We start from the raw sequence: 16,242 nt of genomic DNA, 5'->3' as shown, positions 1-16,242 counted from the left end.
TCTGGGCCCTTTGTATAAGATGGCCTGTTTATGTTACTAAAGGATTCGAAGTACATCTACTATCAAAGTATGTATGCAGTATACAGCCCTGAGGTTCATTTTGGAATCTGTTCAAAGAGAAACATCAACCCCCATGTGCAAAAAAAACAACAAATTGTGCAAACAGCAACAAGAAGGGATGAGCAAAAACACAGAATATAAAATACCAGATTGAAGGAGTCCATATTCAGTTCAGCTCAATGTTCATTATTAACAACTTGGAGTGGAAAGTCTCTCTGTAAGTAGAGTATTAAGTAGCAGCGCAAGCAGAGAACATCCCAAGTAAGTTGACAATTCATACTGAAAGCTCCTAGGATTATATTGAGGAATGGGAAATTCTTCCCTATACCCTGGCAAAAATTTATTCCTCACCCAAAATGATTAAAACAAGGTTATTTTCCAAGACTGGAATCAAGATGGCAAATCAGAATAAAAGCCTCCAGGATGTAGGTTACCAGCAATCAAAGTCAAGATGTGGGTTACAAGTAATCATTCATCGATGAATACATGACCCAGAAATGTCATTGGCTTTTATCTACAGTTTTCCTAGAGGAAAGACTCTGAGACAAAGAGTGTTTGAAGTTGTGTATCCTAAAAACAAGAGTATTTTCAGTAAATTATCTCTCTATTCCCATTCTTGTTAGAGTGGCCAGTGTTGCAGTATAATAGGTATAGTCAGTTGTGGAAAGAACAATAAATGGCAGATTAAGTGCTGTCATTTTGCCCATTTGTTTAAAGTTTAAGGAAGCAAGGACTGAAAAGGAAAACAGCACATGGGAATAATGTCTAGGTACTTCTTGTTACAACCATGGAAATACCACAACAAATTTTTGCTCATCACGGCTCTACCATAGCAATGTGATAATTTTTGTAGATGATCATAAGGCTTTAGAAGCTAATAAAAAGCTAGCATGCATGTGAGATGTGCTTGTATCCCATTATTATAATGAGATTAAATATGAAATGACAGATATGTCATCGGAGTTGCAAACAATGAATGTAAAGAACTTTCATTGAAGTAATTAATCAAAATATAAAACTAATTTTTGGAAGAAGTGCAAAGTTATTGTACCTGGGGGAAAAAAGAAGCTGCCATATTGCAAACAAATAAATATGCTCAGGGTTTTACTTGTTAGAGAAATGCGGGATATAAACAGCTGTGTAGAAGATTCACAATATATAATGAATCCAGGCAAGAAATATACAGAGGAGGAAAGTTGGAACCTTTTCCTTTAATGGGGCATCAGAAGCTAAATTCAAGGTCAAAGGTGAAGTGAGTCTGGTTCAGATTTGTACCTTCGTCATTAGAGGAGAATAAAATTTTTGATGAAATGATGAAGTTTATAACTGGCGTCAAAGATGGCTGTAGTTTACACACATCAAGGCGGAAGGTGTACTGCTTGTTAGTAATCAGCTTGTCTCAGGAAACTGGTGATTATATACATAATGAAAGATTTGGTTTATTACCGCTGAAGTAAAGTGTTTCACATAAGTAGTCCTTAAGTGGTTTGGACTGTCAATCTGGTTTTCCCAACAAAATGTTCTGCATCAATTGGCTTGAAAGTGCAGCAGACTTGTGTCCCTTTGGGACTCAGAAAACCAGAAGACAGAAGAAATGTTTATTTCATTCATCTGAGCTGGACCCAAACCAGTCCATAGTCACTATAAGTTTATAATTGCACCTTATGTTGCCCACAGTGGGAAACCGCTTGTGATTGTTGCAAAGCCAGGTATTCAAAACCACGTGGAAATTAAATCTCAGCAAAATGATTTGACTCTGGGCTATCACAGCCCTATAATGTTTAATTTTCCTTGATGTTGCCATTACATATGAATGTTAAAAGTTATAGACTGATTAATTTTATTTCTAATAGTTCCTGTTTTCTATCCCCAACCCCACAGGTAGAAGCACTTACTCGACAGCCCTGCGCCACCACTGTACACGCAGTTAGAGACTCGGAACTAGCCAAACTTCCCGAGGGAGCTTTGAACTCCATCAAACGTAGATACCCACAGGTAAATTCACATTCATAGGGTAAACAAAATTGTTGTTTGTTGGTTAGGTCGTCACCAAGACCCCGAAATTCTACTTGAAACACCACACACATCATTGAGGAAAAGTTGAGATGCTTGTTTGAAGCCCAGAAGAATAGGTGTACGAAAATCAAAAAGCTGAATATGCTAGAAATCTGAAACAAGTGTGGAACATGCTGGAAAGTACTGGACATATCCATCAGTGTCTGTGGAAAAAGAAACCGAGTAAATGTTTCAGGTTGATGACCGCTCAGCAGTGTTGACAGTTCTAATGAAGGGTTGTCAGCCTGAAATGTTAATCCAGTTTCTCTTTCTGCAGAAGTGGCCTGACCAGCTCAGTGTATCCAATGTTTTAAGAAAGGATGCGGTTTTCATCTCCTTTTCCTAATTCTTCACTCTCACACATCCCAAACCAAGTCTACTTTTTAGTAGTGCACCTTATTCACAGCTGATGCTTTGGAATTTATTTTTATGTGGGCAAAAACAAGAGCAGATGACACTCTGTGCTATTCACTGCACGTCATCTGTGTTGCTTTGTGCAGTACTCATTGCAGTGCTGACAGGATCTTTGAGAGTGAAGCTACTCACATAGCCATCGAGAAGAAGAGGCAGGGTAAAACTCAACTCAACAGTACTTCAACATTTGTGCAGGTCGTTGATTATCAGAACACGGCATCAAGATTGCAGCCATAGTAAATGTTTGGTCACGTGATGGCATTTATTACACCCCCCCCCCATCTCCACACCCTTACCCATGTCAGTGCAAACTTTACTGCAAAGTAGATAGCATTACACTGCATAAATGGTAGAGTATAAAGGGATACAGTATGAGCACTGAGTCTAGCAGAGCTGACTTCTTGGAAAGATCTTCTTAAGGAGCCAAATCTTATTTGTTGTAAATGTGTACTGAATTTGAGGACAGGTCCAAGTATAAAGCAGTATCGTACATAAAGGAGGGCTTCTGCAGCATCAGGGTGACCTTTCAATTTTTGGTGTTTGCTTTGTCTTTGGTGTTTATAATGCATGGCAAGGTGAAATTGCAATAATTGTGCAAAGTACTGGAGAAAATTTAGAGCAAAGGTGAAGGAATTTGACTCATCATGACCATGCCTGACAGAGTGTCGCATAGCTCAATCCCACCTCCTAGCATTTGATCAGTAGCTCTGCAGATCATGTCTCTTCGAGGCGAGTTACGAATGTACTAAATGTTCCTGCTTCCATTGCCTTTCTAGACAGCACTTTGCAGACCTCTACTTCGATTGGGATTGAAGAAGAAAGTATTTACTTTAATAAATAACTGTCACCAATTGAGGATATTAAGACAAAGACTTGCAAATGCTGGAGTTTTGAAACTAAAATTCAAAAATGTTATTATTCATCATCAGGCAGTGGTTAGGATGTTAGAGTAGCTGAGGGCAAGTTGTATGGAGATGTTGAGGGCAAGTAAAGACACAACAGGAAATGAGTAGAAGGCAGGGTGCAAGAGGAGCTCCATGGAGCATGAGGATCAGCATGGATCTGTGTAACTCTAGGAAGCCTGTTGACCACAAATCATTTTTTTCCTGGTTCAGATGTCTTCCTTTCAAACAGGGGTATACTTACTTGCCTCTTTTGTAGGCCCAGTGATGATCTGGTTAATATTTTGTGTGTATATCCAGGTCTGATTGTCATTCCATGAGCTTGAGTATCAATTAAAGTTCACTTAGTTCACTGGTGAAGTAATTCTTCATTTTAATTATCACTTCTAATTGGGCTTTAAATACCTTTGATAGGTGCTTCTTTACATAACTTAAGAATGGTTGGCTGCTCAGTTATTATCATAATTATAAAGAGTTCTGTATGCAGATGCTGGTTGAAAGGTGAAAAGTTTTATTTGAATGATGCATGTGACATTTCTGGAGGCATTTTATTCAGTGTGCTCAGCAAGGGGCTCTGTTTCCATAGTAATCACGGCCTGAGTCATTTCATTTTACATCAAAAGCACACCTCTTTAGTTGTTTTTCTAAATAGTGTTCAGAAATTGATAGACTCATGCTTTCCACAGCTTTACATCTGTGAAGCTGAGATTGCTATAATTTTTAAGGAAATGAATGTGATTGGGTGAAACTTCCAGGAATGAAGTGGTGTCTTGTAGATTACCAGAAATGAGCAAGTCTGAAGATTATTTGAAACATGAGAGAGTGCATTGCGCACTTGCAAGTACTTGAAAATGGACCTGGGGGATAAAGAATTTGATAGCTTATTGTGAAGATGAGTGGAGGAAGAGCACTGTGAAATCAGTACTCTTTGGTCCTTGGATACATAACCTTGACAACTGTCTGATGAACAAACTCGAAATAAGTTACGGCTTACTAAATTTGTTCTTAAGTTAGAGGGCTTGTTAATGAAAGTAGATGTTGGTTTCAGTGAATTGAAACATTGTGTAGAATACAGGCAAAGAGCAACACGCCCTATAAGCTTGCCTTGTATCAATACTTATTGGAAAAAATATCAATCTTTATATTCAATAGTTTTATAGTTTTACAAATGTCTTTAGCATAGATATTCATGATTACATGTAACAATTTCTTCAAGTTATGAAGGGTTGTCGGGAATGCAACCCTAAACATAACCTGGGGATGACCAGTAATGTGGAAGGTGGACATATAGGAAAGGGTATAGGAATCAGTTTGACTGGCAACCTCTTTCACAACCACAATAAGCTGAACATCAACCTTCTGTCTGTATGACTGTATCACATATAATTGGAAGATCTGATCGGGGGACAACTGATCAGTTCATCTGGATATTTTATTAAGTCAGATGAAAAGAGTCTCTAATCAATTACTAATAAGTTATATCACTCAGGCAGGTTTTGGGATGGTTGGTGTGAAAAGTGAAAGAATTGGTGTACTGCATAGTAGTAGTCATATTATAATTTGGGAATTGGGCTTTATAGAGTTATAGAAATTTAAGACCTGTGTTCAGGTTAACTAAAAATGTACTTTGGATTAATCAGTCTTTCCAGATCTTGGTCCATAGTTTATCGGTTAAGGCTCTTCAAATGCTCATTAAAGTACTTTATATTGCTGTAAAGGTTTATGCTTCTATCAGCCTTTCAGACAGTCAGTGAATGAAAATGGCTTTGTCAGATTCTTTCTATTCCGTCTCCCAATTAACTGAAGTCTGTGTTATTCTCACTGTTTACCCAGTTGAGCCTCTCACAGAGTCAACTGATACAGCACAGAAACAGGCCCTTAATCAAACCCATTGCTGCTGACCATGGTGCCCACCAAACAATTCCATTTTTCCTGCACTTGGCCCATATCCCTCTAAACCTCTCCTATCTCATACACTGATCAAAATATCTTTTAAAAGTTGTCATAATTTCAAATTTGTTTATATCTCACCTCAGCCTCTTGTGTTTCAAATAAAATAACACTTACCCAACCAGCCTTCAATCGCAACTCTAATCCCACTCTGACAACATTCTTGTAGATCTCATCTACACCTCCTCAAATATGAATTATAATGTGCTTGTAGTTGGTGAATAGAGCTATCCACAGTTCCAGCTGTGCAGTCCTGGTCTAATTAGTGGTTGGAACAGGTCAATCATGACTTCCCTGCTAAGTAGTGTATTCCATTGCCAGTAAAGGGTTTATTAGTGGTTATAGCCTTCACAGGGCCTGTCTTGCCACCTTTACTGATCTGTGGACATGTACTCCAGGATCACTCTACTCCTCTACATTTCCAATTATCTCTTACCGTGCTACCTTTCCCCATATGCATTACCTCATGTCTCTGCCACCTTAGACATTCTATTGGTACCTTCTCACAGCCTGGGACTTCCTGATTCTCAACCACCCTGCCCAGGGACATCACACTACCCCTGCAGGATCCTGCTATTTACAACAGGCTAGAAAAGGTCTTTGATATTTAACCATAGTTTTACCAACAGATGAGTGCCTGAACTAGTAGGTGTTCCATGCCAAAGCACCATGATCCTTCACCTTGTTGAGTGCTCAAACAAATAAGATTTCTTCCTTAAATAAAAAAAGAGAAAATGATGGATGCACTCAGCAGGATGGGCAGCATCTGTAGAAAAATATTTGCTGACCATCACAAGCATTTTTTAAATTTCAGATTTCCAGCATCTATGTTTTATTTTCAATGCTTCCTTCCTCCATAGCCTTTGAGCAGGATTTTATCAGCTTGAGCTATGTCTGAAAGGCTTGGGAAAAAGGAGGCCTTACTTATGGATGAGCATGAATTTGTTAGGAGTGGTTTTAATTTGCTTTTCACATCTCTTCTATGTAAAATAGAGAGCACCCACTTGGTGGGAGACTACATATATTTTATGCACATGTTATGATGGTAAAAACTGAAGTTTTAATGAAATTATCCCATGTTGCTTATTGGGAAATTATGGCACATTGCTTTCTTTTCATTACTTTTAGTTGTCTGCAATGTTTTTAATTGTTGAACTTTAGAATTCCCTCACTGAACCTTGCATCTCACTGCCTTCAGTCCCTTGTTTTCAAAATTCTTGTAACTTAACTATAAAACACTTCGGAATATTTTATTTTGTTAAATGTGCCTCATAGGTGTAAATATGGTGGAATAGTTATATCTTCCAGTGAACAGTCACAAACTTCCTCTTCTAAAGTGCCAATATTTATTTTGAAGGTGGTTACACGACTCATTCATCTGTTGGGCCAGAAGATCCTGGGTAACTTGCAGCAAGTCAGTGGTCCATTAGCAGGTAAAGATTTGCACTAATCTGTTCCCCTCTTGAAAGTGTAGTTGTTGGATCCATGAATGTTGGTCTTTCAAGTCCTTGCTTACTCTGTTGGCAATTCAGTCATTCCTTGTTCCTAGATGTTTTCCCAAACACTTGCAAACTTTTCTGATTCAGTTTTCTATTCAATTCCCTTTTATATAAGTGATTGAATCTTCTTTAACCACCCTTTTGTGTTTTGCACTGCCTGGAAAAGATTTCTCTCATATTACCCAAGGTTGTTCTAGACTTTGTCCTCTGTTTCTTGACACTTCCAGCAGTGAGAGCAGTTTCTTGTTCATTTTATTCAAACTCTGTTTGATCTTAAACATCTCCATCAAATCACCACTCAACCTCTTCCCTTTAAGAGCAATCTCAGCTTCTCCAGTATACCTACATACATGAAGTTTCTCTTTTCCCAGAAATATTGAAAGGACTTCAAATTTTTCTGATATTGTGGCGACTATAATTGAACTCAGTAGTCCAGTTGTGGTCAAACGTGTTTCAATTTACAATGCCTGTTATTTACACAGTCACAGTCACACACCTCTCCCTGTTCTTCTGCTTCTTGCAGAATTGTCTTTTATATATTACTTTGCCTTTCCTTATTCCTTCCACTAAAATATATCACCATAGTTCTTGGCACTAAACTTCAACTGCTAAGTATCTGCACATTTCATTAGGCTGCCTGTATTTTCTGGAAGACTATCGTTAAGTTTGGGTGGGTGAGATTTTCTGCATTTGCAGATTTTGACCTGGTTTACGATGGGAAGTTGCTCGAAATTGCTTTTTCTCCTCACAAGCTGTTGTCGGAGAGCCTTGGGATTGGCTAGCTGCTCCCAACAACTTGTGTTTAACTGATAGCTTTGTAACTGTAACTTTTAGTTTTGCATTACGCTGTGAAATACTTCAGGGTGTAATGGAATAATAAAGGGTGGTACAAATTATTAAATATTTTTTTTCCATAAATATGTTTTGATAACATTTAAATTGTTAGCAAAAGAATTGTAATAGTATACTCTAACATAAATTATCCAATATTACCAGTTTTGTTAGTATCTTGCTGTACTAATTCTAATGATGACTGTACACAATGTCCTTGAGATCTGCTTAGGTATAAAATTAAAATCCAAACCAGCTATTAGCAACTTGAACCCGTCTCAAAGCTAAAGTCTTAAAATTGTTCTGGTGCAAAAGCTGCACCTATACACCCAAGCCAGGCTCATGGAACTGGGTGATATTGGTCTCTTGACATAGTGCCAGCTTTGGAAGAGCACACGTGCTGGCAGCAGGCTTGGTGCCGCCTGGAAACTGGGGCAACTGAACACACCTTTGCTCGGCTCTGAGCCCTACACACACGTTTCTGTGTTTACGCATTCCTTCAGGAAACTGAGTATTCTATTGAGTCTGCTGGCTCTCAGAGCAACTCATTCCTACCCTGACTCTTTCCTGTTCACTACTGTTATCACATTCCCTTCAATATTCCCACTCACTTACACTTAGGGGCAACTTACAGTAACCAACTATCCTGCCAGTCCTTGCATCTCATGGCAGATGCAATTTAATGTGGATAAATGTGAAGTTATCCACTTTGGTGGCAAAAATAGGAAAACAGATTATTATCTGAATGGTGGCTGATTAGAAAAAGGGGAGGTGCAACGAGACCTGGGTGTCATTATACACCAGTCATTGAAAGTGGGCATGCAGGTACAGCAGGCGGTGAAAAAGGCGAACGGTATGCTGGCATTTATAGCGAGAGGATTCGAGTACAGGAGCAGGGAGGTACTACTGCAGTTGTACAAGGCCTTGGTGAGACCACACCTGGACTATTGTGTGCAGTTTTGGTCCCCTAATCTGAGGAAAGACATCTTTGCCATAGAGGGAGTACAAAGAAGGTTCACCAGATTGATTCCTGGGATGGCAGGTCTTTCATATGAAGAAAGACTGGATGAACTGGGCTTGTACTCGTTGGAATTTAGAAGATTGAGGGGGGATCTGATTGAAACGTATAAGATCCTAAAGGGATTGGACAGGCTAGATGCGGGAAGATTGTTCCCGATGTTGGGGAGGTCCAGAACGAGCGGTCACAGTTTGAGGATAGAGGGGAAGCCTTTTAGGACCGAGATTAGGAAAAACTTCTTCACACAGAGAGTGGTGAATCTGTGGAATTCTCTGCCACAGCAAACTGTTGAGGCCAGTTCATTAGCTATGTTTAAAAGGAAGTTAGATATGGCCCTTGTGGCTACAGGGGTCAGGGGGTATGGAGGGAAGGCTGGGGCGGGGTTCTGAGTTGGATGATCAGCCATGATCATAATAAATGGCGGTGCAGGCTCGAAGGGCCGAATGGCCTACTCCTGCACCTATTTTCTATGTTTCTATGTTTCTATCTCTGGGATGCGGGAGGAAACTCCGAGTCACAGGACAACACACAGCACCCGGGTCGCTGCAGCTTTGTAGCACTGATTCCGCTAATAATATCGCTGTTTGGAGAAGCAGCTGACCTCCGGGACTGGCATGGAGTCAGCTAAGTGTCAGCTGCAGAGCGGTAGAGGCCAACTCTATCCAAGGGGATAGCATCTGGAGCTATTTAATCCGGGTATGTTGCCTCTGTTTCTCCTCTCTGCCAAGTTCATACTATTTACATTCACGGATCGTGGATTGGCAGGAAGTCTTCAACCAGTGAGCTGGACCTTCCCTGTGAATGTCAATTTTCAGTCTATGCTGGTTTGACCCAAGGTTACCAGCTTAACTATTTAGCAGAAGTTCTCAACTCAGTGGACACTGGGTTGGAGGCAAGTGAATCGTTGGATTGCAAGGGACCTTCTCAAAGCATTGAGAGCAGGCAACCAGTAGGAGTGCTGGTTTAATTTGGCTGTTTCTTTTTAAAAATGGTGAATATTTTGGAATGAAGTCAGATAGCATTGCTCACTAGACTTGTTCATAAATTGTCTGATCCAACTAAGTTGGATGACTTTTTAAATATATGACTGAAATCCAGTGCATACAGTTTTCCTCAACCAATTTAGGTTGCAGTACTTTGGATGCAGACAAAAACAGGAGATTTAAGCTTCTCAAAGATTAATCCAGACTGACTCTTTAAAAATGTTGGTGGCGTGCTAGCCAATTAGAGATACTGACTTAGGATGACTTTAATCCAAAGCTGGGTTTGAGTAATTTGAAAAAAACAGAATATCTCATGCCAATATCTGAAAAAATGTATAGGAAATTTTGTCCAGCATTTCTCCTCTGGTTAATACCATCCAAATATGTTTGCTACGCAATTATTTTTAATTTTCTTATATGTATTGTTGCTTAATAAGACCATAAGATATAGGAGCAAAATTAGGCCATTCAACCCATCAAGTCTGCTCCAACATTTCATCATGTTTGATCCTGGATCCCATTCAACCCCATACACCTGCCCCCTCACCATATCCCTTGATGCCCCACCCAGTCAGGAATCTGTCAAATTCTGCTTTGAATATACCCAGGGACTTTGCTTACACTGCAGTCTGTGGCAGAGCATTCACCACTCTGGCTCAAAAAAAATCCTCCTTCCTTCTGTTCTCAAAGGTCGCCCCTCAATTTTGAGGCTGTGCCCTCTAGTTCTGGATACCCCCAACATATGAAACATCGTCTCCACATCCACCTTATCTAGTCCTTTCAACATTCAGTAGGTTTCAATGAGATCTCCAAACATTCTGCTAAATTTCAGTGAGTACAGGCCCAATGCTGCCAAACACTCCTCATATGTTAACCCCTTCATTCCAGAATCATCCTTGTGAACCTCCTCTGGACTCTCTCCAAAAACAACACATACTTTCTGAGATGTGAGGACCAAATACTCCAAGTGCAGCCTGACTATTGTCTTATAAAGCTTCAGTGTTATCTCCTTGTTTTTATATTCTAGTCCCCTTGAAGTAAATGCCAACATTGCATTTGCCTTCTTTACCACAGACTCAACCCATGAATTAACCTTCTGGGAGTTTTGCCTGAGGGCTCCTAAATCCCTTTGCACCTCTGATGTTTGAATTTTCTCCCCATTTAGATAATCTGCACTATTGTTATTTTTATCAAAACGCATTATTGTACATTTCCCAACGCTGTATTCCATCTGCCATGTGTTTGCTCATTCTTCCAATTTGTCTAAGTGCTGCTGTAGTTGCATTGCTTCCTCAGTACTATCTGCCCCTCCACCTGTCTTTGTATCATCCGCAAACTTTGCCACAAGGCCATCAATTCCACTATCTAAATCATTGACAAACAATGTTGAAAGTAGCAGTTCCAGTACTGACCCCCGAGGAACACCACTAGTCACTGGCAGCCTTTATTCCCACTCGCTGCCTCCTGCCTGTCAACCATTCCTGTATCCATACCAGTATCTTTTCTGTAAACCACCATTGAATTTTATCTTATTAAGCAGCTTCATGTGAGGCACCTTATCAAATGCTTTCTGAAAATCGAAGTAAATGTCATCTACTGCCTCTCCTTTGTCCACCCTGCTTGTTACTTCCTCAAAGAATTCTAACAGATTTGTCAGCTAAGGTTTCCCTTTACAGAAACTATGCTGGCTTTTCCTTATTTTATCATTAGGCTCCAAGTACCCTGAGACCTCATCCTTAATAATGGACTCTAACACTTTCCCAACCATTGAGGTTAGGCTAACTGGCCTATAATTTCCTCTTTTGTCTTCCTCCCTTCTTAAAGAGTGGAGACACATTTGCAATTTTCCAGTACTCTGGGACCATCCCAGAATCAAGTGATTCTTGAAAGATCATGACCAATGCATCCATTATTTCCTCAGCAACCTCTTTCAGGACTCTGGGATGTAGGTCAACTGGTCGAGATGACTTATCCACCTTAAGACCTTTGAGTTTGCCTTGCACTTTTTCCTTTGTAATAGCAATGGCACTCACTCCTGCTCTCTGACACTCACGGTCTTCTGGCATACAGTAAAGACTGAAGCAAAGTACTTGTTAAACTCATCTGCCATTTCCTTGTCCCCCATTACTACCTTACTAGTATCATTTTCCAGTGGTCCAATATCAACTCTCACCTCCCTTTTATTCTTTCTATAACTGAAAAAAAAACTTTTGGTATCCTGCTTTATATTATTGACTAGTTTGCCCTCATATTCAAAAGAAAATCTGCAGACGCTGAATCAACACACATAGAATGCTGGAGGAACTCAGTAGGTCAGGCAGCATCTATGGAAAAGTGTTGACATTACCGGCTGAGACCCTTCAGCAGGACTGCTGAGTTCCTCCAGCATTTTCTTATGTGTGTTCCTTGCCCTCATATTTTATCTTTTCCCTTCTTATAGCTTTTTTTAGTTGCCTTTTGTTGGATTTTAGAAGTTTTCCAATCATCCAACTTTCCAGTCATTTTTGCTATCTTGTATGCCCTTTCCTTGGCTTTTCTGTAATCTTTAACTTCCCTTGTCAGCCTCGGTTGCGTAGCCCTGCCATTTGAGAACAACTTCTTCTGTGGGACATAACTATTCTGCGCCTTGTGAACTATTCCCGGAAACTTCACCAGTATTCCCCTCTAATCCACCTGGGCAAGCTTCTCTCTCGTGCCTCTACAATTCCCTTTATTCCATTATGATACTGATATAAACAACAAACAACAAACAACAGGAATTCTGCAGATGCTGGAAATTCAAGCAACACACATCAAAGTTGCTGGTGAACGCAGCAGGCCAGGCAGCATCTCTAGGAAAAGGTACAGTCGACGTTTCAGGCCGAAGGGTCTCGACCTGAAACGTCGACTGTACCTCTTCCTAGAGATGCTGCCTGGTCTGCTGCGTTCGCCAGCAACTTTGATGTATGATACTGATACATGTGACTTGTGCTTTTCCCTCTTAAATTGCAGTATGAATTCAATCATATTATGATCACTATTATGTAAATTGATATTGCAGGTATCAACAAATTAAACTGCTGCATTTATAATGTACTTCCATCTCGTTCAGAAGTCAAAGGTGCTGCACAAATGAAAATGTTTTCTTTAGCTCCAAGCATATTTCCTGAACTTTTCAAGCTAAGTTTGTTGAGATCGATTTTTAAAAATATATTAAAACCATTAATGAACAACACAAATGTCAGTCTGTCAGAGTAAGTAAGAAAAGTGGATTGGAGGTTAAAGTAAACAAAAACTTGACTATGACTGGTGCTTACCCACGACTGGTGCTTACCCACGACTGTGAGCTAACACAAAGTGTTAGGAAAAATTTGGTTCTGAAATATGGAAGGTCATCAACCCGAAATGTTAATTCTGTTTCTCTCCAAGATATTGGAGGGCATGCTGTACATCACCAGCTTTTTCTTTATCTCAGATTTCCAGCATCTGCTGTTTTTTTTTGCTTTTAATTTTTTGAGGAGAGCTGTTGGGTTTGTCATCTCCCCACAACATCTTACAAAACATTTCATGTCACTGCTGTTTTCTTCCACTGGACACCTCTTATGTTGTGAAAATCAAGAAAATTACAATGTTGGAAACCTGAAATAGAGAAAATGATGGAAACACTCAACAGGTCAGGCAGCATCTGCGGAAACCGAAGCAGTTAATGCCTGAATTCTGACAGTGTCTTGGGCATGCAACATGAATAGATTCTCTTTCCACAGATGTTGTCTGAACTGCTGAGTGATTCTAACATCTTCACCTTTTTTCCTGTGCTATTTACTAATGAACCCAGTCACTTACAGCTGTCAAAGCATAGAAGGCAAGGAAGATTCACATGTACAATTGATTCTCTCAGTGCCATCCTGGCACACATTCCCTATAAAGGGAAGCTGCAGTTACTGGGGGAGATTCTATGAAGGATTCCAGCAGGTGAATTTTTTGAAGTTCTCCTTTTGAGACTGAGATGAGAGCCAAGAAAACGCTGGTGGGAGTTGTGTACAGGCCACCTAACAGTAGTAGTGAGGTCAGGGATGGTATTAAACAGGAAATTAGAAATGTGTGCAATAAAGGAACAGCAGTTATAATGGGTGACTTCAATCTACATGTAGATTGGGTGAACCAAATTGGTAAAGGTGCTGAGGAAGAGGATTTCTTGGAATGTATGCGGGATGGTTTTTTGAACCAACATGTCGAGGAACCAGCTAGAGAGCAGGCTATTCTAGACTGGGTTTTGAGCAATGAGGAAGGGTTAATTAGCAATCTTGTCGTGAGAGGCCCCTTGTGTAGGAGTGACCATAATATGGTGGAATTCTTCATTAAGATGGAGAGTGACATAGTTAATTCAGAAACAAAGGTTCTGAACTTAAAGAGGGGTAACTTTGAAGGTATGAGACGTGAATTAGCTAAGATAGACTGGCAAATGACACTTAAAGGATTGATGGTGGATATGCAATGGCAAGCATTTAAAGATTGCATGGATGAACTACAACAATTGTTCATCCCAGTTTGGCAAAAGAATAAATCAAGGAAGGTAGTGCACCCGTGGCTGACAAGAGAAATTAGGGATAGTATCAATTCCAAAGAAGAAGCATACAAATTAACCAGAAAAAGTGGCTCACCTGAGGACTGGGAGAAATTCAGAGTTCAGCAGAGGAGGACAAAGGGCTTAATTAGGAAGGGGAAAAAAGATTATGAGAGAAAACTGGCAGGGAACATAAAAACTGACTGTAAAAGCTTTTATAGATATGTAAAAAGGAAAAGATTGGTTAAGACAAATGTAGGTCCCCTACAGACAGAAACAGGTGAATTGATTATGGGGAGCAAGGACATGGCAGACCAATTGAATAATTACTTTGGTTCTGTCTTCACTAAGGAGGACATAAATAATCTTCCAGAAATAGTAGGGGACAGAGAGTCCAGTGAGATGGAGGAACTGAGCAAAATACATGTTAGTAGGGAAGTGGTGTTAGGTAAATTGAAGGGATTAAAGGCAGATAAATCCCCAGGGCCAGATAGTCTGCATCCCAGAGTGCTTAAGGAAGTAGCCCAAGAAATCGTGGATGCATTAGTGATAATTTTTCAAAACTCGTTAGATTTTGGACTGGTTCCTGAGGATTGGAGGGTGGCTAATGTAACCCCACTTTTTAAAAAAGGAGGGAGAGAGAAACCGGGGAATTATAGACCGGTTAGCCTAATGTCGGTGGTGGGGAAACTGCTGGAGTCAGTTATCAAAGATGTGATAACAGCACATTTGGAAAGCGGTGAAATCATCGGACAAAGTCAGCATGGATTTGTGAAAGGAAAATCATGTCTGACGAATCTCATAGAATTTTTTGAGGATGTAACTAGTAGAGTGGATAGGGGAGAACCAGTGGATGTGGTATATTTGGATTTTCAAAAGGCTTTTGACAAGGTCCCACACAGGAGATTAGTGTGCAAACTTAAAGCACACGGTATTGGGGGTAAGGTATTGGTGTGGGTGGAGAATTGGTAGCAGACAGGAAGCAAAGAGTGGGAATAAACGGGACCTTTTCAGAATGGCAGGCAGTGACTAGCTGGGGTACTGCAAGGCTCAGTGCTGGGACCCCAGTTGTTTACAATATATATTAATGACTTGGATGAGGGAATTAAATGCAGCATCTCCAAGTTTGCGGATGACACGAAGCTGGGGGCAGTGTTAGCTGTGAGGAGGATGCTAAGAGGATGCAGGGTGACTCGGATAGGTTGGGTGAGTGGGCAAATTCATGGCAGATGCAATTTAATGTGGATAAATATGAGGTTATCTACTTTGGTGGCAAAAATAGGAAAACAGATTATTATTTGAATGGTGGCCGATTAGGAAAAGGGGAGGTGCAACGAGACCTGGGTGTCATTATACACCAGTCATTGAAAGTGGGCATGCAGGTACAGCAGGTGGTGAAAAAGGCGAATGGTATGCTGGCATTTATAGCGAGAGGATTCGAGTACAGGAGCAGGGAGGTACTACTGCAGTTGTACAAGGCCTTGGTGAGACCACACCTGGAGTATTGTGTGCAGTTTTGGTCCCCTAATCTGAGGAAAGACATCCTTGCCATAGAGGGAGTACAAAGGAGGTTCACCAGATTGATTCCTGGGATGGCAGGACTTTCATATGAAGAAAGACTGGATGAACTAGGCTTGTACTTGTTGGAATTTAGAAGATTGAGGGGGGATCTGATTGAAACGTATAAAACCCTAAAGGGATTGGACAGGCTAGATGCAGGAAGATTGTTCCCGATGTTGGGGAAGTCCAGAACGAGGGGTCACGGTTTGAGGATAAAGGCGAAGCCTTTTAGGACTGAGATTAGGAAAAACTTCTTCACACAGAGAGTGGTGAATCTGTGGAATTCTCTGCCACAGGAAACAGTTGAAGCCAGTTCATTGGCTATATTTAAGAGGGAGTTAGATATGGCCCTTGTGGCTACGGGGATCAGGGGGTATGGGGGGAAGGCTGGTGCAGGGTTCTGAGTTGGATGATCAGCCATGATCAT

The 16,242-nt window shown here is 40.5% G+C and overlaps 1 protein-coding gene across 2 annotated transcripts in view; it reads left to right on the top strand.

The window, feature by feature from the left end:
• pnpla7b (patatin-like phospholipase domain containing 7b) overlaps nucleotides 1-16,242 on the top strand; it is a 334,759-nt gene that overhangs the window by 148,948 nt on the left and 169,569 nt on the right. For both annotated transcript variants that reach the window (XM_063073811.1, XM_063073810.1), the window contains exons 20-21: nucleotides 1,942-2,055; nucleotides 6,739-6,814. In XM_063073811.1, coding sequence (XP_062929881.1) covers nucleotides 1,942-2,055; nucleotides 6,739-6,814 — 190 coding nt within the window. The remainder of the gene's footprint in view (nucleotides 1-1,941; nucleotides 2,056-6,738; nucleotides 6,815-16,242) is intronic.

The sequence above is a fragment of the Mobula hypostoma genome, chromosome 21, assembly GCF_963921235.1.
Source record: "Mobula hypostoma chromosome 21, sMobHyp1.1, whole genome shotgun sequence".
Classification (NCBI taxonomy): domain Eukaryota; kingdom Metazoa; phylum Chordata; class Chondrichthyes; order Myliobatiformes; family Myliobatidae; genus Mobula; species Mobula hypostoma.
Note: the sequence above shows the minus strand (reverse complement) of the source record. Positions and strands in the feature narration are given on the sequence as shown.